The sequence below is a fragment of the Perca fluviatilis genome, chromosome 21 (assembly GCF_010015445.1).
Source record: "Perca fluviatilis chromosome 21, GENO_Pfluv_1.0, whole genome shotgun sequence".
NCBI lineage: Eukaryota > Metazoa > Chordata > Actinopteri > Perciformes > Percidae > Perca > Perca fluviatilis.
In genome coordinates, this window is record NC_053132.1 from 28,374,342 (window position 1) to 28,396,992 (window position 22,651).

Sequence of the window (22,651 nt, forward strand, 5' to 3'; positions counted from 1 at the left end):
TATTCTCCAGATAGGAGTACACCCATTTCAGTGCTAGTTCACTAAAACCCATGGCTTTCAATTTTTATTTTGTTTTATATATTTTTTTTATTTCAAGGTTTGTACAGGGATTGCATTTTTTACATTTTGAATCCCTCCCCGACCAACCCAGAACAGTCTGCCTTACATAATATTCATTAATAGTAATAGTACAAAATATGATGAAAATAATAAGTAATAAGTAATAATAATGATACAATATTAAAATAAGAAAAAAAAATTAAAAAGAGAGAAAAACAGTTGGACACCACAATCAAAAGTGTAACCATGATACAACAAACACAAGCCCTACATATGTAAAAATGTAAATACCTGGAGAAACACCTGGGGTCCGTTCCAGGTAGGAGGTTTAACAAACTCTGAGTCTAACCTTGATCTCTGAGTTGATTTACCCTGAGATGGGAAACTCAGAGTTTTCGGTTCCAGAACAGCTGATTTGAGTTGGTTCAATCAACTCGGAGTAGGTTAACTCAGGGTTACGCGCGTGCACATAAGGCAGTATGAATGGAGCCATGATTCTACGATTCACCATGGTAACAACCACAAACAAACGGGTCGGCGGAAATACTCATGCGCACAAACAGCGAGTTTGAACATGTATTTCGTTAAAAAAAAAAGCAAGACAGCGGCTGCTGCTGCAAAAGAGAGAATTGGTGTGGGAGAAAATTGCTGCTCGAGTCAATGCGTACGCATTAACAGTGTATTCATTTCATATTTAATCACAGTTAACTTATAATATTAGGCTACTGGTGAAAACTGGAATTGTAGGCTACACCTACAATTGTATTCAGGTGCAATCCTGCGGGCGAAAAAGTAAACTATACTATTCCCATTCTGAGGCTGCAGCACCATGATTATTAACAGAACTATAAGTATAATCATTTATTTCTTTTTAATGGCTTTCACTGGTTTGTGTCCAGGGAACACGTTTAAAAAAACTTTTCAGAGCGATCACACTTTTCTGACGGCTCTACTATTACAGTATGATCCGCTGCTGTTATAAAGAAAACTGCCGTTTGCAAAAAAACGTAATGCGACAAAGAATCTGCTGGGATGTTAAAGCCTGTCCACGATGTTGAACTAGTGGAAGGATAAGGTATCTACATATCTAATAGACTGATAACAAATACCACTCAAATCGGTTATGTGGAAATGAAAAAACATCTAGTCGTGAATATCATCTCCCGACGTAAACTCTCTGAATTAAAACAGCTTTTTCATCAACGGGATCGTCAACAAAAGGACATGACATGTTTGAGAAAAAAAAACATTTTATAGTCTGCCTAACATAAACTAATACGTTTTTTTATTCATGCAGATAAACTGCATTAAAATGCGCCTGATACAGACTGAATGAGGAAATGAGTTTCCCCTCCCTCTGAGAGGGAGGAGACAGAGAAACTCGATGTTTCTTGAAGAAAACCTGCTCCCGACCAGGTTAGGTTCACAGACTCAGTTACCATAGTAACTGACTCTGAGGTTAAGTTACCTCTCTTTCTGGAACGGAAAACCCAGAGTTTCCCTCATCTCAGGGTTAACCAACTCAGAGTTTTCACTAAACCTGCTTTCTGGAACGGGCCTCTGGAGCACTTGTGCCGAAGCATCAAAGACCACGAGTTTGTCATATAGAGAGGTGTGTGTAAAAGGTACCAATGTAAATCCCACTACTCCGCAGGAAGTACATTTATGGCAGAGAAATTGATAATAAGGGTTGCCAGACATATGAAAATGTATGGGAGCGTCTAATTGAATATTTTATCGTTTCCATATGTAGGTATAACATCAGATCCTGAATCCAATGCGATACTTTTGGTGGGTTTGCAGATTTCCATTGTAATAACACCCATCTGCAAGCCAATAAGGATGCAAAAGCACTAATGTTTAGTTGACTTAGAGTCAGATTCGATTCATTAGCTGGAGCACCAAATATAGCAAATTCAGCACTTGGCTTCAGTTGTACGTTACATACTTGAATGTATCAAATATAGTTGACCAGTAAACAGTAAGTGTAGGGCACGTCCAAAACGTGAGTCAGATCAGCTTCTCCAGTTTGACATCTTATACAGGTCTTATCAAAAGTAGGATTAAAAGAAGCAATCCTTGTTGGCGCTCTACTCATGTAAAATTAACCGCTCTGGCCCAGCCCACAAATACAATCCTTCCAAAACAGTCTTAAGAATGCAAAGTCTGCAACAAATTTGTACAATAACTCACTAAAGAAAAGTTATGTGAAATTAAAAGAAAAGCAATATGAAATGAAAATAATGTGTGGAATGAAAATAAAATGTAAATGTAAAGACAAGCAATGTTATAAATTGTAAATGTTTTCAGCATTCTGAATCAAGTGGGGATTTTAGCTTTCTTGTACACCTGTCTTAAAATATAAGGGATACTGGAGCTTGGTTGGGGTGGTGGGACTGCTCGAGGTGGGCACCGGAAAATGTCCCTTATTTTCAAATCCAAAACTTGACAGGTATGGTTCCTACACTTTTTAAAGACATGAAAATTGTATATATTCTTGAGATCAAACCTTGTAGATGGAGGGGAGCTTTAAACAGAGTCTGCAGGAGACTTAGATGGAATATTTGGAAATGATGGGCTTTGGGCATTCACAAAATGTCGTATCTGAAAATAACAAAAAAGGTCAGCTTGATTAAGATTGAATTTGGAACACAAATCATTAAAACTAGCAAAAAGACTATCAATATAAAGATCACCAAATTGAGCGATGCCCTTATCTTGCCATTGTTTAAATGCAGAGTCTAGTTGGGCAGGGAGGAATGCATGATTGGTGCATATTGGGCTCTGAAGCAAAAGTGCTTGTCTTAACTGCAAATGTTGGCGTAGCTGAGTCAAAATTTTAAGAGTAGAATGAACAACCGGATATAATGTGTATTGTAGAGAGGTTGCTGTGCAGGATTTAGATTCTGTTTCACACCAATCAGTGGTACCTGATGAGTGCATCCAGTATCTTTTGAACTTGAGCTGCCCAATAATAATAATAATAATAATAATAATAAAATAATAATAATAATAATAATAATAATATAAGAAATTAGGGAGAGCTAAACCCCCATGCTTCTGGAGAAACTCTTTCCGAATCCTAGGGTTTTTTCCATCCCATATAAAACTGGAAATAAGTTTGTCTAATCTGTTGGAAAAAAGCTTTGGTTAGGAAGATGGGTAGGCATTGAAATAAATATAGGAATCTCAGGAGAACTGTCATTTTAACACAGTTCACCCTACCAGCCAGGGTTAGATGAAGAATCCTCCATTTTTGGGGATCGGATTTAAGTTTAATCAAAAGAGGAGCAAAATTATTTTCAAATAGTCCTAAAGTTAAGTGCAATATTGATGCCCAGATATTTAAACCCAAATCTTGCAAAGCAAAAGGGGAACGTAGAGTCAGGCATATGCCTGGCAAGTGTGTTATCAGGCATGCATTCACTTTTAGAGATAATCAATTTATAGCCTGAGAAAGCCCCAAAATTGTGCAAGATTTTGACAATATCATTGATGCATGATAAAGGATCTGAGATGTAAAGAAGCAAGTCATCAGCATATAATGAGAGCTTATGTTCAACACCCCACTTATTTATACCATGAAAAGAAGGTGTAGATTTTAATACCAGAGAGTGGTTCAATTGCAATTGTAAACTAAAGGGGGCTTAATGGGCACCCCTGCCGAGTGCCCCTTGATAGAGAAAAATTTTTTGGATCACCATTTATTAGTAACTACTGATACAACTGTGGAAGTGTACAAAATACAGGTCCACTCTATAAATCTGGGGCCAAATCCAAACTTATTCATGGCAAAAAAAAATAAATAAAAGTCCCATTCCACCCGATCAAATGCCTTTTCGGCATCTAGTGAAACTACAATTTCAGGGGTGTCCTGGGATTGGGGGTTGTAAAGAACATTCAAAAGACGACGAATGTTAGAGAAGATGTGCCGACCTTTTATAAAACCAGTCTGATTAGCTGAAATGATACAGACCAAGGGAGACTCCAATCCGATTTTGACATCTGCATTTAGCAAAGAAATTTGTCGATATGAGCTACATTGTGTTGGGTCTTTCTCAGGCTTCAGTAGAAGTGTAATCAGTGCTTCGGTAAGGGACTTTGGTAAAGATCCTTGAGACAAAGAATATTCAAAAATATTGAGCAGGAGTGGAGATAATTTGGTAGAAAACGTCTTTTAGAATTCGATCGGAAAGCCATCGGGCCCCGGGGCCTTGTCGCTTTGCAACGCTGATATGGCCACAGATATTTCTTGGAGCTGAAGGGGATGATCTAAGTTTTTTTTATGTTCCGGTAAAATAGTGGGGACATTTATGATGTCAAAAAACTATCAATTTAGACTGATCCTTAAGGGTTTCTGATTTATAAAGGCTAGAATAAAAGTTGATAAACGTGTTATTAATTGTAAGGGTATCAATAGTTGAATCCCCAGCATCATTTGTAATTTGAGAAATATGTTGAGCTGATGATCTGGATTTAAGTTGATGGGCTAAAAGTCGACCAGCCTTATCACCGTGTTCATAGAAAAAACAAAAAGGCTGAGATTTCATTTGCCATTTTAAAAGGGGCCTGCGGTTTTGGGTTGGAGCGGTCCAAATTTGGGTCCATTACACAGTTTAGATCACCACCTAAAATCAGATAATGTTAATTAAAGCTAGGTAAAGCAGCAATCCGCTTATTTACAAAATTCTTATCATCCCAATTAGGGCCGTAAACATTCACCAGCAAGACCTGGGTATGAAATAGTTCTCCAGACACCATGATAAAATGACCCTGAGGGTCAGCAATAACTTTAGAGGCAGAGAATTGATTTTTTTTGTGTATTATTATTATTATTATTATTATTATTATTATTACTGTTCCTCTTGCCTTAGAATTCAATTTAGAATGGAAAATGTGTCCCACCCATGGTTTCTGCAACCTAAGATTATCTGAATTGAGTAAGTGTCTCTTGAAGGAAGATGATATCTGATTTAAGACGCTTAAGATGGGAAAAGATTTTTGACCTCTTTAAAAAAGGACCATTAAGACCTTTAACAATCCATGATGTGAACCTAATACACGACTTTGCTGTCATTCCTGTTTAAACATTGGATATAGTTCACTATAAAAATAAACACTGCACCTGTGGCATAGACAAAGCTGGTACCCAGCTAAATTTCTCACCCCAGAACAAAACAAGTGGAGTATCCATTGAAAAAAACAAAAAAGGGAAAATAAAAGAAAAACACAATCAATAAGGCAGTAAACCAACCCATGAACATTGGAACACTCTTTCCTATATTTACCTCCCCAACTGAGGTAAGCTGCAGGACTCTTATAACCTCGTTGTACTCCCAGTAACTCTTCATTATGTACTCAACTGTTGAGCCCCCCGGCAACCTAATCCTTACACATCACAGCAATTTTTAAATAATGTATACACTGTATTTAGACAGGCAGACACGAAGAAAAAATAAAAAAATAAATCGTATAATCCGTCTTCCGGGTATAGATGTCATCCGTCATGAACCGTTCATTCACCGGTGTTTTTTAGCGGTGCCCCTCAAAGTACGACAGCAACCGTCATAGTGAAGAAACATTTTTTTTATAAATAAAACTGCAACAAAAATGGCCGTGTGCAAACCTTTAAAGTAGTCAGTTAGAATTATGTAGTTAGCAAATTACTATTCTGCAGCAACGGTCGCATTGATCCGTTGTTCGTAAAAGGCTTCGGCTTCAGGTGCTGATTCAAAAGTGAAGGTTTCCCCGTCGTGTGTGAATCGCAAGCGGCAGGGTAGAGGAGTCTGAAACGGATCCCTTTTTGGTAGAGCATTGTTTTAATGTTCTTGAATGCAGCGTGCTTCTTGGAGAGTGCCGTGCTTAGGTCAGGGTAGAATCTGAGAGTCTTCCCTCAGTACTGCAGCTCGTGTTGCCTAGCCCAGCGCAAAGCTCGTTCCTTCTCCTGGAATCGATGAAAACATATGATAATAGGTTTTGGAGGTAGGCCATCTCTGGGTTTGGGTGCCAATCCACAATGTGCTCTTTCCAGTTCTGGTGGCTTCTCGAACACCTGATCCGCCATGACGTCTTTCAGTAGATCAGAAGTGAACTTAATCACGTCCGTTCCGATTTCACTGTCCTCAGGCACATTTATGATCCGAAGATTTGCCCTGTGTGAACGATTTTCCAGATCGTCCAAACGGTTTAACAGCGCCTCGTTGGTTGTTTTTAAAACGCAGTGATGTCTAATTATCAATCTGTTCAAAAATTGTCTTTCCAATTATCTTTGACAGACAACCAAGAATTGAGACAGGTTTATAATTACCAGGGTCTAGTTTACTCCCTTTCTTATATAGTGGAATCACTCTGGCAATCCTGAGATCATTGGGAACGTATCCTTGTTCTGTCGACCTGTTTACAATATGAGTAATGCTCGGAGTAACGATCTCAGTGGCATCCCATCTAGATTCGTGAAATCTAATGGAATGGAATCTAATCCTGTGGCTTTAGAGCCATCAAGCCTTTTCAGCTTCTCAAGAACAAGTGCCTCTGACACCTTTTCAAAAAAGAAGCTCCCCACCTGGACACCTAACAGAGTAGAAGTCATGCACATGACTCACCATATTGACCAGTCTGGCCAGGTAACTTTTCCACAAGATTCCTGGCAACAGATGATAAATACTTATTAAAGCTATCTGCCACTATCTCCTTCTCTGATGTAATGTTGTTGCCAATATCTAGACTGATGTTAGTGTTTTTTGTTTTCAGCCTTTTACTGTAGCCAAGTTGCTTAAGGGATTTCCATAACTTTCCTGAGTCATTTCTGTATTCAGCAATTCTTTTCATTGAAATATGCATTTTTAGTATTGACCACTAATCTATTAACTTAATTTATTGCCTTTTATGATCAGCCCAACTCTGCTCATCCTTGTTTTCTCTGAATTTACCATACTTCCCATTTCTTATCCTAATTGCTTCAAGGAGGTCATCATTTACCCAGGGTTCTGTTCTCTGCTTTATTCTAATTTCTTTACATGGGGCTACTTTATCTACAGCTTCTAAAAACATACTTTTAAATGAGCACCATACTCTGTCCACATCAGTACATTGCAAAACTGTAGACCAGTTCATTTTATTTAAACAGCCATTCAGTGCTTCTTTGCTATACTTTTTCAGTGACCGGATTTTTATAGAAGTATGACAGTTGAGCACTGCTTGCTTGATCTTTCTAGTTACAGTACCAGTGTCTTCGCTGTCTTCATGCATGTCTGTCTGTCTCTCTGTCCGGCCGGCCGTCCGTCTCTCTGTCCGGCCGGCCGGCCGCCTTCTCTCCGGCCGGCCGGCCGTCTCTCCGTCCGTCTCTCCGTCCGTCCGTCTCTCCGTCCGTCCGTCTCTCCGTCCGTCCGTCTCTCTGTCCGTCCGTCTCTCTGTCCGTCCGTCTCTCTGTCCGTCCGTCTGTTTGTCTGTCTGTCTATCGATCTCCTCTGCTAAGTCTGCTCCATTGATCAGTTGACTAAAGGCAAACATATTTAAAATATAGCAACATATTTCTCAAACATCTTCTAAACAAGTTGATTTAAATTAAAAACTTTTTTAGGACATAGAAGTCGGTTTCTGCAGAGCAAATTGCTCAACACTTTATAAAGTACTGTGCTCCACCTCAGCCAACTACAGCAGCTCACATATAAAAGCATTAGTGATTAAACAGCATTTAATGTCACCAGGAAAGGAGCCATGCAGCACAATGAGCACTTTTAGTTGTTTTACTACTTTTACTGAAGCAGAACAGGGTTTCCTGCCCCGCTGCTTACCGGAGAGCAGGGACACCACTCCAGTCTGCAGTGCAGGTAGACGTCACTGACTATCCCAGAGAACTGGAACAGGTTGAAGGAGAAGGAGTTTGATGTTTCCAGTCCGTTTCCCTCCACCCTCACCGTCCGGTCAGCAGAGTCGGGGCATCTGCTCAGAAACAGAAAGTCAGACACCATGACATCAGTTTCATCAGCAGTTGATCCTTACATCCGCTGACAAAGCCTCTGAGTCTTTGCTCACCTGTTACTGATGAGGTCGTATAGTACACTACTATCAGCTGACTGCCGGAGTCGGTCACTATGGCATATAAATCTGTTTCCCTGCCCCCACTTGGATCTGCCGATCACCACACCATACTGCCTGCTCCTGCATACTCACCAGTTGTAAAGAGGGCAGAGACGGTGATTAAAAACATCAAACAATGGACATGTGACAGCGGTGACAGGCTGCAAGGTTGCTTTGAAACCACAGAGTGTAACACTCTCACAGACTCGTTCAGCAACATCAGTGATCAGGTGGACACTGTTACATCAAACATCTCCTGTGTGGACAAAATCATTCACACTAAAAAGATAATCTTCCCCAACAACAAGCCCTGGGTGACTAAATAACTGAAAAACATCCTCAACAAATAAGTCTTCTCTGGCTCTGAGACTGAAAAAAAGGTTAAACATGCCGTGAAAACTGCCAAGCTTAACCCTTGTGTTGTCCTTCGGGTCCCAGTGACCCGAAGGACAACACAAGGATTATGTACTTCTGTTTACTTTGTTGAGAATTGCTCTCTAAACCCGGTTTCTTGTAAAGTAAGTAAGTAAAGTTTATTTAGACCACATTTAAACACAGTTTAAGCTGACCAAAATGCTGTACAAACAAGAACTAAGGTGCTGTATTAACCCTTGTTTAGAGAGCAATTCTCAACAAAGTAAACGGAAGTACATAATCCTCGTGTGGTCCTTTGGGTCACTGGGACCCGAAGGACCACACAAGGGTTAAATATAAAAGAAAGTTGAGCAGTCATTAAGAATGGGAAGATTCGTTCAGCTTGGCAAGGTCTGAAAGACCGGTCATTCATACATTCTGTGACGTGTGTAGGGCGAAAGAAAGAGGACCCAAATGCAGAGGGAGGCAGGCAGGAGATGGTTGAACTCAGGGATTTAAAATAACAAAAAACGGCAGTACAAAGACTGGAAAACTCACGAAATAACAAACTGACGGGCAAAACCGGCAGGAGCAAACTGATACACGCAGGAACAGACACAAGGCACAGGGAAGCAACACAAGACGATCTAACAAGAGACAAAGGGAACACAGAGGCTAAATACATGAGGTGATGAGTAAATCAGGAACAGGTGAGACAACAGGTGAAACACATCAGGGCGGGGCAGGACAATCAACAAAGGAGGAAGTAAAGTGGACAAGACAAAAGAACAAAAAACAACAAAAAAAAAACACAAAAAAAAAAAAAAAAAAAAAAAAAAACCAAAAAACAAACCAAAAAAAAAAACAACCAAAAAAAAAAACACACCACAAAAAAAAAAAAAAAAAACAAAAAAAAAAAAAAAAAAAAAAAAAAAAAAAAAAAAAAAAAAAAAAAAAAAAAAAAAAAAAAAAAAAAAAAAAAAAAAAAAAAAAAAAAAAAAAAAAAAAAAAAAAAATGTACAAAATAGCCAATCACACATTCATTTGGTTGAATGTTATGTGGAGCTATTGGAGATGCTCTTCTCACTGGATGAGTGGCTGCAGCTGCCCCCTGCGTGCCCCAAAATGGCAACCAATTGCCGGGATCAGTGGATGGTGGAATGTAGCGCCACGTCCAGCATCCCATGGACAGAAACACTCTCCTGACAGCGAGCTCAGCTGGAGATGCCCCAACTAAATTAACCTTGCCTCTTCTCACCCTTTGATGAGCTTGAGACGCTGCTGCCACCATCCCGCTCTGCCGCCATCTGCAGGAAGATGTTGGAGATAAGCGTCAGGCAATTTCCTGTTCATTTTCTAATCATTTCTCTCTGTCTCTCATATGGGGCTGGGTGTGGTGTGGTAGACTTAGACTTACTGTAGAATATTTAGTCTTGCTTTACCAGGACATTAATTGCCCTGTGTTAAAAGAGATGTTTTGTTTTGTGTTTTATTTTCAAGCCTTTGTGCCTCACGGTGGTTAAAGTCCTACAGTAGCACCAGCTGAGAAATCAAAGGCACCGGAGAAGGTTCCAACATGCTTTGAAAATCGCAGCCTTTAATTCTACAAACTGGATTTAAATGCACGGCCAAAAACAGTTCAGAGTTGCTTCTGCATCAGAGGTGAGTGACAACTTTACAGTGATGGAAGAAGCCCTGCATCATTGCAACGTGCACACACCAGACTTTCAGTTGTCGTCAGTTGATTTTTGTTGTCTGACTGCTGTCAAATGACTCAATGAGGTGGAAAAATCATGACATGGCTCCCTTTTCAGCACCATACAGCCCCCGCCATGTCCTCGCCTCTTTAGGAGACTAGCAGTAGGTCTGTGTGTATTGATTCCAACAGGAGAAATGAACGTGAACACAGATTGAGTGATTCTTTTGCCCCATAGTCAAAGTAAATATTGGAGCCATTCTTCCTTATTCTGACACTAAAATGGCATTTTTCTTTGTTTGAGACCTGTTTCAGTCTCAGGACCAAACTCTCGCAAGATCTGACAACACAGAGAAGCTAACGTCAGCTAATTTGTGAACGCCCTAACAACACTAATCTCTAGCTGTGTAAATATCTAACATTAGCAAAAAACAATACAAATATAACTTTTCATCCATCCACACAACATTCACTACACGTTCAAATGAGGCCACGCCCCTTTAGGAGACAGGAAGTGTGTTCCGTTTCGTTCCATTGGTGCTGCTTGAAATGCGCTATATACTAAATCTTTAGTATAGAGGATCTTTGGTAACGCTCCGTTTCAGCACAATTGACAGTGCTCTTCTGTTTTAGTAACAACGCTGTTTCCACACTATGGACAGTCCACTCTGTTTTAGTAACAAGGCTCTGTTTCAGCACCATGGACAGCCCCCCCCCCCTTTTAGTAACAAGGCTCTGTTTCAGCACCATGGACAGCACCATCTATACACTCCTACGTATGTGTTCTAATGTCAATCACTGGTCTTAAATCCCGCAAGGTGAAATTGTCTCATATAAGCCGCCTTTTTTATCCTGAGGACGTCCAGGGATTTTAACAATCACTCGTTCCAAAAATACCTTTCTTAAGCAAAGCAGAACATTCATTACCTTACAAATGTAAAAGCTGTATACACACACACACACACACACACACACACACACACACACACGGCCGAGTCTGCCGTACAAGGAGCCACCTGCTCAAAACAGTATTACATTCACACTGACTAGAGAATGGATACCCGACCTGAGCCCGATGGGACCTGCCGGGCCGGGTTCGGACAGATATGTAGAAATGATGTTCGGGTTCGGGTCAGGCTCGGTCACATCAGCGCGATAAGGCATTGAACATTTTAAATTTAAAACCGCTTATTCCTTGTCCGCCAGCAGCAGTAGCAGTGAGGCTAAGCGCAACTTCAGCGCTGCTGGCAGGACCATCGAGCAGAGGACAGCCTTGAAGCCATCCGTTGATGCAATCCTTTTTCTGCAGAAGAACGTGGATTAGCCTAAACTTTGATGGATAGATTATGTAAATAGATCCCATGTTGCAGTTTAGTAGCCTATACAGTTTTCGAGGAAAATGGTAAGAGTGATTTTCATTTCAATAAGCTGCATTAGTGTTACGTTAATGTTACTTTGCTGGGGACACTCACAATTAAGAGACCTAGGTCCACAGAACCTCTTGTGTGAATTTTTGGGATTTTGTTCTGTTAGCTTGGGCCATTTTTGGTAGGCCTATGTTAATTTAATTTCAATTGGCTATATGATTGGACCTCTTGTGTGCGCCTGTGTTAACGTGCGCTTGTTGCCTCGTGTGCGCTGATGCGCTCATCTTTTGACATTTCCGAATGCCTTCCTACAGTTGCTTAATAAAAGCGGGCTTTCCACACAAACAAACTTACACGTGTGATTAGAATGAGAAAAAAATGAGATTTGACCTGTGTCGATCTCGGACATAAATATGCCTGTTGGGCTCGGGTCAGGTTCGGTTACTGCTCTGTCGGACGCGGCCCGATCCACGCTCTAATTTACACGCTGCTATTCACAATTCGCCCAGGGACACTTCGACATGGGACTGAATGGGGACAGAACCACCGACCTTCTGATTGGTAGGTGACGCTCTACCACCTGAGCCACAGCTACCCCACACACACACACATGGATTTAATGTATGTGTTTATATATACATTTACAATCATAATACTATATATATATATATATATATATTTATTATTTACCTTTACAACATTGTGGATTCATTAAGGATGTTCTTATCACCAGATAAAAATGATTTTATGGCTACTGAAAGCAAATCAAACTGTTAGAAATTAACTACAAATGCAAAGCACAAACACTGAAGACAGCTTGTTGTAGGCAGATTTGGAAGCAAGCCATTATCTTAAATTTGTTTTTGACATTTTGATATTGAATTATATTTTCTGGCTGTCTATGTCAAAGAATACATATTAAAGTCAACATGATTGAATTTTGTGCAGAATCTTTTTAATTTCAGTTTCAAATATCTCATATTCTCAATATGTCAGGAAAAACAGAAAACAAACATTAAGCAAGATCAGATTTGACTGATCCAAGACGTATTCTTGGAATGACCTTCAAAAGGTAGTAACACACCGTTGTTGAACTTGATCCGTGTTCATATCATGCAGGGTTAAGGCGTTACTAACGTATGTACAAGTTTTTTGTGTCTTTGCATGCTGTAAAGCTTGGGGAAAGCTTTACCGCAGATATGGCAAACAAATGGTCTCTCTCCTGAGTGTATTTTAGCATGTGCGTTGAGATAACACATTCTTACAAAGCCCTTACCACAGACATCACATTTATATGGTCTCTCTGTACTGTGGTGCATAAGGACATGCTTCTTCACTTCACAATTCGACCTGAAGTACTTGTCACAGTCAGGCACGGTGCATTTGAAAGGTTTCTCTCCCGTATGGATTAATTTATGTCGAGCGATTGTTGACGCTGAGAGCATCTTCCCACAGTACGGGCACGGATGACGGAACAATTCATTCAAGTGTTTGGTCCTCTGGTGTTTTTTCAGGGCTCCTTTTTCTTTAAAGGATTTCTCACACTCCGTGCAAGAATATTTCTTCTCATTTCGAGACTCGCCGTGGATCAACTTCAAGTGCCGCAACAGGTTGGACTTTTGGGAGAAAGTCTTGCCGCACTCTGCACACAGGTAGGGTTTCTCTCTCGTGTGGACTCTTTCGTGGGAAACGAGATCTCCGTCGTTTTTGAATCTCAAGCCACACTGAGCGCACTGGAACGGAAGATGACCCGTATGTTTCCACTCGTGTGCAATTAAGATGCGCAGCTTGGATACAATTTTTGGACAATGGTTGCATTTAAACGGCCTGCTTATTTTATGGATGTTTTCGCAATGCCTGAGCAAGGGCTTAAAAACAGTGAAGGCCTCCTCACAGCGGCTACACTGAAACAGGGTGTGGGAAGCCTTGTGCCTTGCCAACGTCGCTGCGTCTCGCAACACCTTCCTACACACACTGCAGTAGAGCTCGTTGTGGGTCAGTTTGTGCCGTTCCAGTGAAAGTTTGTACCTGAACGCCTCATGGCATTTGTCGCATTTGTTGAGATTGTTGGCTTCGTTCGGCTTCTGCGGGTCGACGTGTTGCTGACTGTACTCGAAGCAGGTTCTGTTCAAGTGCAGCTTAAAAGATGAGAAGAGTTTGAACCTGCCGTCGCATCGAGGGCAGGCGTAATCCCCGGTGGGGAAGTGGGTTTTCATGTGAGCCCTCAGGCTTGTATTCACCTGCTTCTTGCAGATAAAACACTGGACTTCCCGATGCTTTTTTGGAGTGCTGGCTTTGATGTTGGAGATGCCCGGCTTCCTGCTGGTAGCTGACACATCTTTAGGATTGACGAAGGAAGGGCCCTCATTTGACAACAAATCACCTTCAGTAGAACTACTGGCAGGAGTCACAAAGGAAGACTCATCAGAATAGTTGGACCATGAATCAGCCGTACTAAGACTACTACTAGTAGTCTTATGGCAAGAGTCGTCATCGGAGTAGTAAGACCACGAGTCGTCTTCACTGCAAATATTGATTGGAGCCATATACGAGTCTTCGTCTTTGCTCAAGCTGTTTGGCTCCTCACGGTGCGAGACTTGTAAAGGAGCCCTGTTGGAGGGTTTGGTTTTCCTAGAAGCTGATTTGTAGGCGTCTTCGCAAAGACTTCTTTTCTCTTCCAACAGAATGCTTTTCATCCTCAGGCCTCGGTTTCGTCTCACAGGTCGCGACTGCAAAGACAGCGGCGTGTCCAGTCTTTTTAGCTGAACACGGCATTGTTTGAGAAGGCGAGGAGCATCCTCCACTTGACTTTGAAGAAGGCCTACATTTTCTTCATGTCTTGTTATATCTCCCAAAAGCACCTCTGTTCCTTTCCCCCCAGGAGTCCAGTTAGTTCCATCAACCGTTATCTCACTGGTCTGATCTTCTGTGGTTGTTTCCGTGTTCATCTGTGTTGTATGAGACAGTGTTAAAGATTCCTTCTCCAGCAGCACAGTATCCGAGATGTTGGTTTGTGGTTTCTCGGTCTCTGTTCTTTCTACCGAGGGAAGTTTGAGAGCTGAAAAAATGAAGGCGCCATCCACGGACCCATCTGAAAAGAGAGAAAAAACATTGCAATAAAATGGAGAAATAGACTAAAAATCAACACCCACTGTGTGTCACTGATTATTCAAATTGCATGCTATATGAAATCTTTACAAGCCAGTGGAGACAGTAAGTAGACATCAGAAGTGCATCATTCAGAGAAAGCTCACACTTAATTATTAACTAAAAATATTCAAAGCTGCTTTCATTTATTTTGTTTGTTGTATAGTTTTGGCCACTTCAGGGCAGCATAACAAGCTAAATGCACAGTACTAACATTATCACCCTACAAAGTAAACTTCTGAGTCAGGTGATAATAGTCTGTGTACATCACTACGAGCCACAGCTTTGGCATTACACAGTCCTGTGATCCACTGCTAATATAAAACACACTGATTAGTGCAGGTTTAATTAGTCACTGTTTAGAGCAGAGTCCTCGGAGGTCTGAGGTCATTTTTACATATTTCTTGAATTCTACTTTTAAGGGTTTTGGCATTTAACCTGATCCCCATGTGTTTCATATCAAAATGCTCAGAACAAACTCAGCTTTCTGTATAGTGACGCCCAAAATTGTTCCAAAAGATCATTTGGCCATAAAGCAAAATTATTTGTCAAATCTCTTGTGAAAACATACCTACACTCAACTGTTTTGGTGCTTGAAATGAGTTTACAAAAATCTTGGGTTCACAAAAGTAGCGTAATATATGAATAAAATAGTAAATAAATGTCTAAAATCAAATTTTGTTATATCACTTTTTAAGTAGGAGTGTTGTCAAATATTGCTTGGACTTGCCGGTGTGTTGTTTGTCCTCAGAGGGTTAAAGACGTTTCATTCTTTAAGAGGGATTTATTTAAGAGTGGTAAATAAATACCGTTTTTATTTATTTGAACACTGAAAGTGCCCATTTAGAGTCTGCATTGAAGCGATGTCAGTGGAAGAGTTCCACACAGATCCACAGGCGGTACAGTTTAAACTTATTCGACACCCATTAGACTTCCCAGCACCAGAGCAAAGATCTAAGACGGGTCGAGGGGAGATGCACCTTCAAAAAAGTATAATGGTGAGGAAAAGACTGCATAGGAATGACAGACCAAATAAAGCCATGGGTCATTTAAATGAATGAGTAACTAGAAAGGCTTGCCATTGTGATCCAGCTGGCTGAGGCCTGTTTGATACTGCAGCAGGGTTCGGAGCTCCTCACATCGAGACACAGAGTCCATACATTCCTCCAGAACTGAGGACACCTCGCCAAACGTGGACACAACCTGAAGAAAAGGAAAAAGAAAGAAAAATGGTCAAAGAAATGTACTTCTATAACAGGGGTGGGCAACCTTTTTAAAATGGAGTGCCATTTTAAAATGTATATCAGTGTGCCGTATCAGCATTAAGCCTGCTCAGGCAGTGTTATTTTTATTATATTCTGTGAAGAACTAGCCAATCGGAGGCAGAGTAGGGCGGGTCTTTGCAGAATGCGGATGGGGAAAAAACTCAAAGTACCGGAAATAACAGACGTTGCTCCTGCCAATGGCTGTAAAAGAGGTCATTTGAAATGCGGATTGGAGTGCTCCATAAACGCACGTCATTGTCTAATACATTTTAAAATCCAACATCGGCTACATTGTTCCAAAGAAAGAATACATTAAATCTTTCCTAATCTCTCCTCTGTGTGAAAAATGTGACACACATGTTGGTAATTTACTTCATAGTTATGTTCTTTGTTGCAAGAAGGTTACTTGAGTGATATCTTTAGTTTCATGTCTAAGGTGATAAATATTCAAATTGTCCCAGATCCAGTAATTTTAGAGATATCCAATGAAGCAAAGAAAGTGACAGTGGCTCAACGGCGCTTCTTGGTAAATGGAATTCTCACTGCAAAAAAAGTGTATCCTCTTATTCTGGAAAAAAAGAAAGAAGTCCCAACACTGAAGTTAAGGCTCACGGAGATGATTGGACACACTCCACCTTTAGAGGATCCGGTTCATCCTTAAGGACAAACTAAAAGACTTTTGGACACCTTTTGGGGTCTGATCTTACAGGACAAGCCGAATCCTGATCGCAGTCCGGGGTGGGGTGGTGTGGGTAGGGATTAGGGCCTCCTGTTTTTTTTGTTTTGTTTTTTTGTGTTTATGTAAAAAAAGAAAAGCACTGTAATAACATTTTTGTAACTTAGATTTTTGAAATTAAGCTTCATAATAAAAACAACAACATGCGGATTGGAACATTACCAAAAAACTCTCTTGCACATTTATTGCTAGTGTGCCATTGGTTGAGCCAGTGCGTGCCAATGCCTAAGGTTGTGACCCCCGCTCTATGGCAACACCAATACCCAGTGTTGTAATGTAACAAAGTACAAATACTTCGTTACTGTATTCAAGTAGAACTTTCACGTATCTTTCGTACTTTTCTTCGTCATATAATTCACTTTTACTCCACTACTTTTCCCCTCAGCGTTTTTGTTACTCTTTACTGGCAAAAAAAAAGGTTTTCATACGTTGGAGTGAACAAAAAAATGAAAATTCTGTTTCTGTTTTTCTTTTCGTTGATGTCAGACTTGATATGTAAGAAGGTGTGGAAACCCTGAATATTATGCTTCACTATAATGAAGCCACAATAAAGTTCATAAAGTTTTTCCTTACTTTTACTTAAGTACATTTAATATCATAAAATTACTTTTGATACTTAAGTACAGTAAATATCAGATACTTTAAGACTTCTACTCCAAGTAATATTCTAAAAGGTGACTTTAACTTCTACCAAAGTCATTTTCTGGTAAGATACTTGTAATTTTACTCAAGTATTGCTTTCAAGTACTTTATCCAAGACTGGTGATTACCGACATGACCCTAGATTGTAAACACTTTAGGTCTCTTTTTTAAGAACCTGTTGGAAAGTTTGAAGAGGAAGAAACTGTTCGAGTCTGGACAGAAACATCCACATCAAGGTGTGAAGTGCGTCATCATAAGTGGGACCAAACTCTTCAGGGAAAACTTTCTGAAAGACATGACAAGACAATACAGGGTATAATATTTAATGTGACTTAAGTCATTAAAGAATCAGAAATACAAGATTTTAGACAAAGACACAAGATTCAAGGGCAATAGTTTGACTTCAATATACAGAGAGACACAGAGTTGACATTCATTCAATACACATTACAGTTACATTGGAATATATTGTTGTCATGGACAGGAATACACACTCAAAGCAAGTCTCACTTCTACAATGCTGTGGGTGTCAATGAAACAGTGAATCTGGATGACCTGTCAGCTATTCATCTTGATTTTTTAGAAATAGAACAAATATAAAGGTGCGACAGTAACACTGACCTGAAAGAAGTGGCCCCTTTCGTCAGGATTTTTCAGCAAGTTATACACTAAATCCACAAATTTGGAGTGTGGCCCTTCCATATTTGCAGCACCAGCCTGCATAACATGACATGAGCATTATAAGGAAATTAGCAGATTACATTGTCAGCTGCAGGGTTCAAAATTTACTTTTTCATCCACCAGCCTAATGGCTAGTAAACAGGGTTCAAAATTAGCAACATTACCAGCTAAGGACTGGTAAAAGTACTATGTCAAACCGTTCCCAACTAAGTATTATACAACTCCTATCCTACAGGCTAAAGAAAACATCTTGGTACGGATCCTGACAAAAATCATACTTTAAATCATTTTAATTTTAATATTTTTCAATGAAAATAATGATAAAAAAAGATCATTCCCTCCAATAGCGTGAATCATATCGCAATCGCAACATCTGTCAAAATAATCGCAATGAGGGGCCGGGTTAGCTCAGTTGGTAGAGCAGGCGCACATATATATAGAGGTTTACTCCTCGACGCAGCAGCCGCGGGTTCAACTCCGACCTGCGGCCCTTTGCTGCATGTCATTCCCCTTCTCTCTCCCCTTTCATGTCTTCATCTGTCCTGTGGAATTAAAGGCCTAAAATGCCCCAAATAATAATTGCAATGAGATATTTTCCTCATGTTGTGCAGCCCTACTGGTGAGTGAAGAAAATCTAGCAGCCACTTGCATAGTTTAGTGCATAACTTTTTGATATTAATGATGATTCGTTACATTCAAGCCATTGCCAAATGAGTTGTTACAAAGCTAATTAAGACCATTAGCTCCACACAACTCTCTCTGGATTTCTCAGTAGGACTATGTTCAGAAGATTGTAGCGTCTGGTGACTTTCCCGGGCAGAAACCTGAGTTAGATAATGACCTCTTCTGAAGAGTCCATCAGGTTTATTAATCCTCCGTGTCCTCCTTGGCTACTAGTAACTGCGTTGAGGGGGAGGGGTGCGGGGTGTGCGCGATCACAGAAGGCTTGTATCATGTGGACGCGCTGATAGTGTTGCTGTCATTACTTATAATTCCTCATGGGGGAGACAGAAACTACGCACAATATATTTAACCATCATTTGGCTGGTAGATGGTGCTCATTTTGAACTCTGGGTGCATGGTTATTTTTTAAAGACAACTTTATCTGATTTCTTACAAAGGAATACAAAATGACAACACATCAGACTCACCTCCATTGCCCATGCCTGGCTAAGCGTTTGCACTCTGTCCAGGTGTGGCTGAAGCAGCTCCCAGCCAGCTGTAGCTTCACACTGACACAGCTCCAGAATCAGCTACAACCACAGAGCAACAGGGTTTCAGAACCACGGTGGCAGAAAACACTTCCTTCAGAAAGATCTCATTTGGCAGTTCCAGCCACAGTTCACCTTTTTTGTAAATTTGGCCAAGTCTCTAAGCTTTATACGCATTACTACATTTACTTCTATTTTTATTAAACCAGTCATTTTCCTAGTGACGAAAAACTAACCAAATAGAATTATCTTGAATGTATTTCAATCTCTGAGAATTCAGACACCAAAGCAGCGTCACAGGTATGAAAAAATTAGGGCTGCACAATATATAATTTTTTTTATCATCATCGCTATCAACTGGCACAACAAACACATCGCGAAAGACACTCAGAGATTTTAGTTGAAAGAAAATATCAGTAGAAGTCATTCTGTTTTAGTGCTGCCTTTTATATTCAATTTAATGATCAATTTGTTCAATAAAAGAAAGTTGGAAATGATTTCCTTTCATTAGTTTTAAATCCAACAAGCAGTTTGTTGTATTTTAGCAGAATGCTGAAAGTACACTGTTTGTTTATGGCAAGTTATATTGTTATCAAGATATTCAACAATGTTATCGCATATTTTCCTGATATCGTGTAACCTTAGTTAAGATTTAAACCCAAATCCCCAGCAGTTCCTATATTATGGCTGTGCCTCCTCACCCGTGCTCTGAGGCCCAGGAGAAGTTGGGCCTTCTGGCGAGTGGTGAGTAGCTCTGGAACTATGTCTGTAACCATGGAAACAAACTCCTCAAGCATCCCATAATCAGCCACAACTTTCTGCTGGACGGTCTGCCAGATGGCTGCTGAGACCAGTCGTATCGGGGGGACCAGGAGTCTCAGAGCGGCGATGGGGAGAGGGGCACCTGCATGGAAACAGCAGTGGGTTATCTTAACACTTTTTTATCTTAGGGCTTTTATTTTAGACCAGGGGCGTCAAACTAATTTCAGTTCATGGGCCACATCCCCCTAATCTGATCTCAAGTGGGCCAGACTAGTAAACCTCTCCAGAAAGATCAGAAACTTTATCTGCCACAGAGTTTCTTGTCAGCTTGATGTTAGCAAACACAAGTTGCGTCTGCTACGACAGCGTTCTAAGTGTCACTGTAGGAAAAAAAATGATGTTACGGACCCGGGAGAAAGGGGTAATATTCTGAGAAAATACTCTCTCTGAGATCAAAGTGGTAAATTTGGATTTGAAATTAATTACTTCTCTGCAGTTTCCAAACTTTGCAAAGTCATCCAGTGGACCCTTTGGCGGGCCGTTTCTGGCCCACGGGCCGTATGTTTGACACCCCTGTTTTACACCCTGGACCAGCTGCAGCTTTAATAAACACATTATCAGCCTAATGCCAGATGCCAGATGCCCAAAGTGTGTACATTTCAACTTCTGGGTATAACTTCCTTCAAGACTGCTAGAATTAGGCTGAGTATTACTGTATATTTACTTGTACACACAGGGTTGAATGCACTTATTGAATCAAAATCAGAAAAGATGTGTTGCCAGGTAAGTAGCACTTGCTAGGAATTTGCATTGGTATAAATTACACATAACTAAATAACATTAAGAAAGAAAAAAAGAGGCTGCATGGATTAGTGCGGGATATGCACTAATATATGAGGGATGTGCAAAGTTTAGGATAGTTTGTACAGAGGACAGGATGTAGGATTAGATCCAATGTCAGTGGGGGTCCAGGCCTTGTTGATATATATATATACATACACACATATATATATATATATATATATACTGTATATATATAATTATATATGTATTATTTGTAAGTCACTTTTAATTAGAGTCAGCTAAATAAATGTAATACAGATTTTCTGGGTTCGCGATTTACTTTTTAGCACTTCAACTAATACTTTAACCCCATCCACCACTTCTTATTTAACTACCAGTAAGATGTCTGTCAGTAACATGTTCAAACCAGAAATATTACCTTTATTATCTGTTTCTATGGTTCAAACTCAAACGGTCATTTCAAGGGCTCAACATAGACAAGTTTCCTTCACTGTTATCATTTTAGAGTATATGGTATGAGGCTTTTTTCATAACCCTAGCCGAACGTTATGTTTAACAACCATAAGAGCTGGTTATGTTTTGTAGCAACACAGAATATTGTTACCTTCAAAAGAAACAAAATATGAGCAATATTAGCTAACGTTATATGTAAACTAGACGGTAGGCTATATGTTTTCCTCAACAATAAAACAAGGTGAGGTGTTTTAACGTTAGCTATTAAGTCAAAGTCAGTGTTTCCGAGAGTAACGTTAACGTACTATAGTGAATAGTTACTCCCAATTACCCTTTGAAATATTATCTTCCATCCCGTTCCTCTTCTGCACTCAGATACCATACGTTCTGGCAGAAAATGACAGATTTGCGTGTGAAGTTTTCCCATGGATGTAGCAGGGACGTAGAGGCTAAGTGGTACGACTGTGTTTTTCTTCCGGGTTACCCGCACGGGAACGTATGCCTCGATGGTTCCCACAAAGAATTTTTGGTTCCCAGTTCAAGTCCCGACCCGACCAACCCACTTCCGCGTCAAATGACAAACAAACGTGTTTTAATATCACTGGTTACCGTGTATATATCTATGACTGGTTAATAACAGTCGCTTAATCTGTGTTTCAAGGAAGGAGAACATGATCGTACGGAGCCTTTACTGGTGTGACCATGTTCGATCTTAAATAAAACGTGCACTTACATAAACTTGTTTGTACCCGTTCAGAACCCGAACACACACAAAATATTGTAAAGGTGGACTTTGACGTCTAGGCCTACTCTAAATGCACTCGTATTTATTCAGAATAAAAGATAAACAAGGCATTTTACAAATCCACTTCAAAAATAGAGTTTTTGCCTCGGGTCGAGCATAAAAACAAAACCTAGGAGCTTCTACATAATAAATCAACATAAAGAAGACAATAAAATAAGAGAAAAGAAGTAAAAAGGGCTATTTCAAATTAGCTTTTGAGTTTCAAATAAAGATATTAATTTAAGTTTTTTTTTCCTTTACCCGTTTCAATGACTTACACAAAATATTTAACTCATTCTTCCAATGGATCAGGGAGGGTTTGGTCTTAAAATATCTGCATGTATGTATAAAATGTTTTCCTAATAGCATCAAATTGTTGGGAACAAAATCTACCTTCTTATCTTCAACAAAAACACCAAACTGAAATGAGATATAACTTTTCCTTATTTTCTGAACCCCTAAGTCTCCAAATTCTTTCAACACATATTTTCTTCTTATTGGGTTAAGGTAATATTCCTTTAATAGAATATTTCTGATAACTTTGTTGGTACATTTATAGTCACGGAAATCAATTCCTTGGATGCAGAGCTGCTTCAGACCAGGAGAAACT

General features: G+C 40.0%; 1 protein-coding gene and 1 long non-coding RNA gene across 3 annotated transcripts; both read right to left on the bottom strand.

The window, feature by feature from the left end:
- Window positions 1–7,442: 7,442 nt before the first annotated feature.
- On the bottom strand, window positions 7,443–9,188 carry LOC120551327. The gene is made up of 4 exons (XR_005637864.1): window positions 9,052–9,188; window positions 8,095–8,220; window positions 7,854–8,001; window positions 7,443–7,555 (listed from the first exon to the last, which is right to left on the bottom strand). It is a non-coding gene; the product is annotated as an uncharacterized LOC120551327 (long non-coding RNA).
- Window positions 9,189–12,489: 3,301 nt separating this feature from the next.
- On the bottom strand, window positions 12,490–21,775 carry LOC120550971 (zinc finger protein 2 homolog). Of its 2 annotated transcripts, XM_039788016.1 has the most exons (7): window positions 21,589–21,773; window positions 19,940–20,142; window positions 19,179–19,280; window positions 17,968–18,063; window positions 17,522–17,632; window positions 15,783–15,906; window positions 12,490–14,647 (listed from the first exon to the last, which is right to left on the bottom strand). In XM_039788016.1, the coding sequence occupies exons 1-7, from the start codon at window positions 21,608–21,610 to the stop codon at window positions 12,678–12,680; spliced, it is 2,628 nt and encodes an 875-aa protein (XP_039643950.1). In that variant the 5' UTR covers window positions 21,611–21,773; the 3' UTR covers window positions 12,490–12,677. The 2 variants fall into 2 exon arrangements, with proteins under 2 accessions (XP_039643950.1, XP_039643951.1); XM_039788017.1 differs by lacking the exon at window positions 17,968–18,063 and having other exon boundaries at window positions 21,589–21,775.
- Window positions 21,776–22,651: the final 876 nt, after the last annotated feature.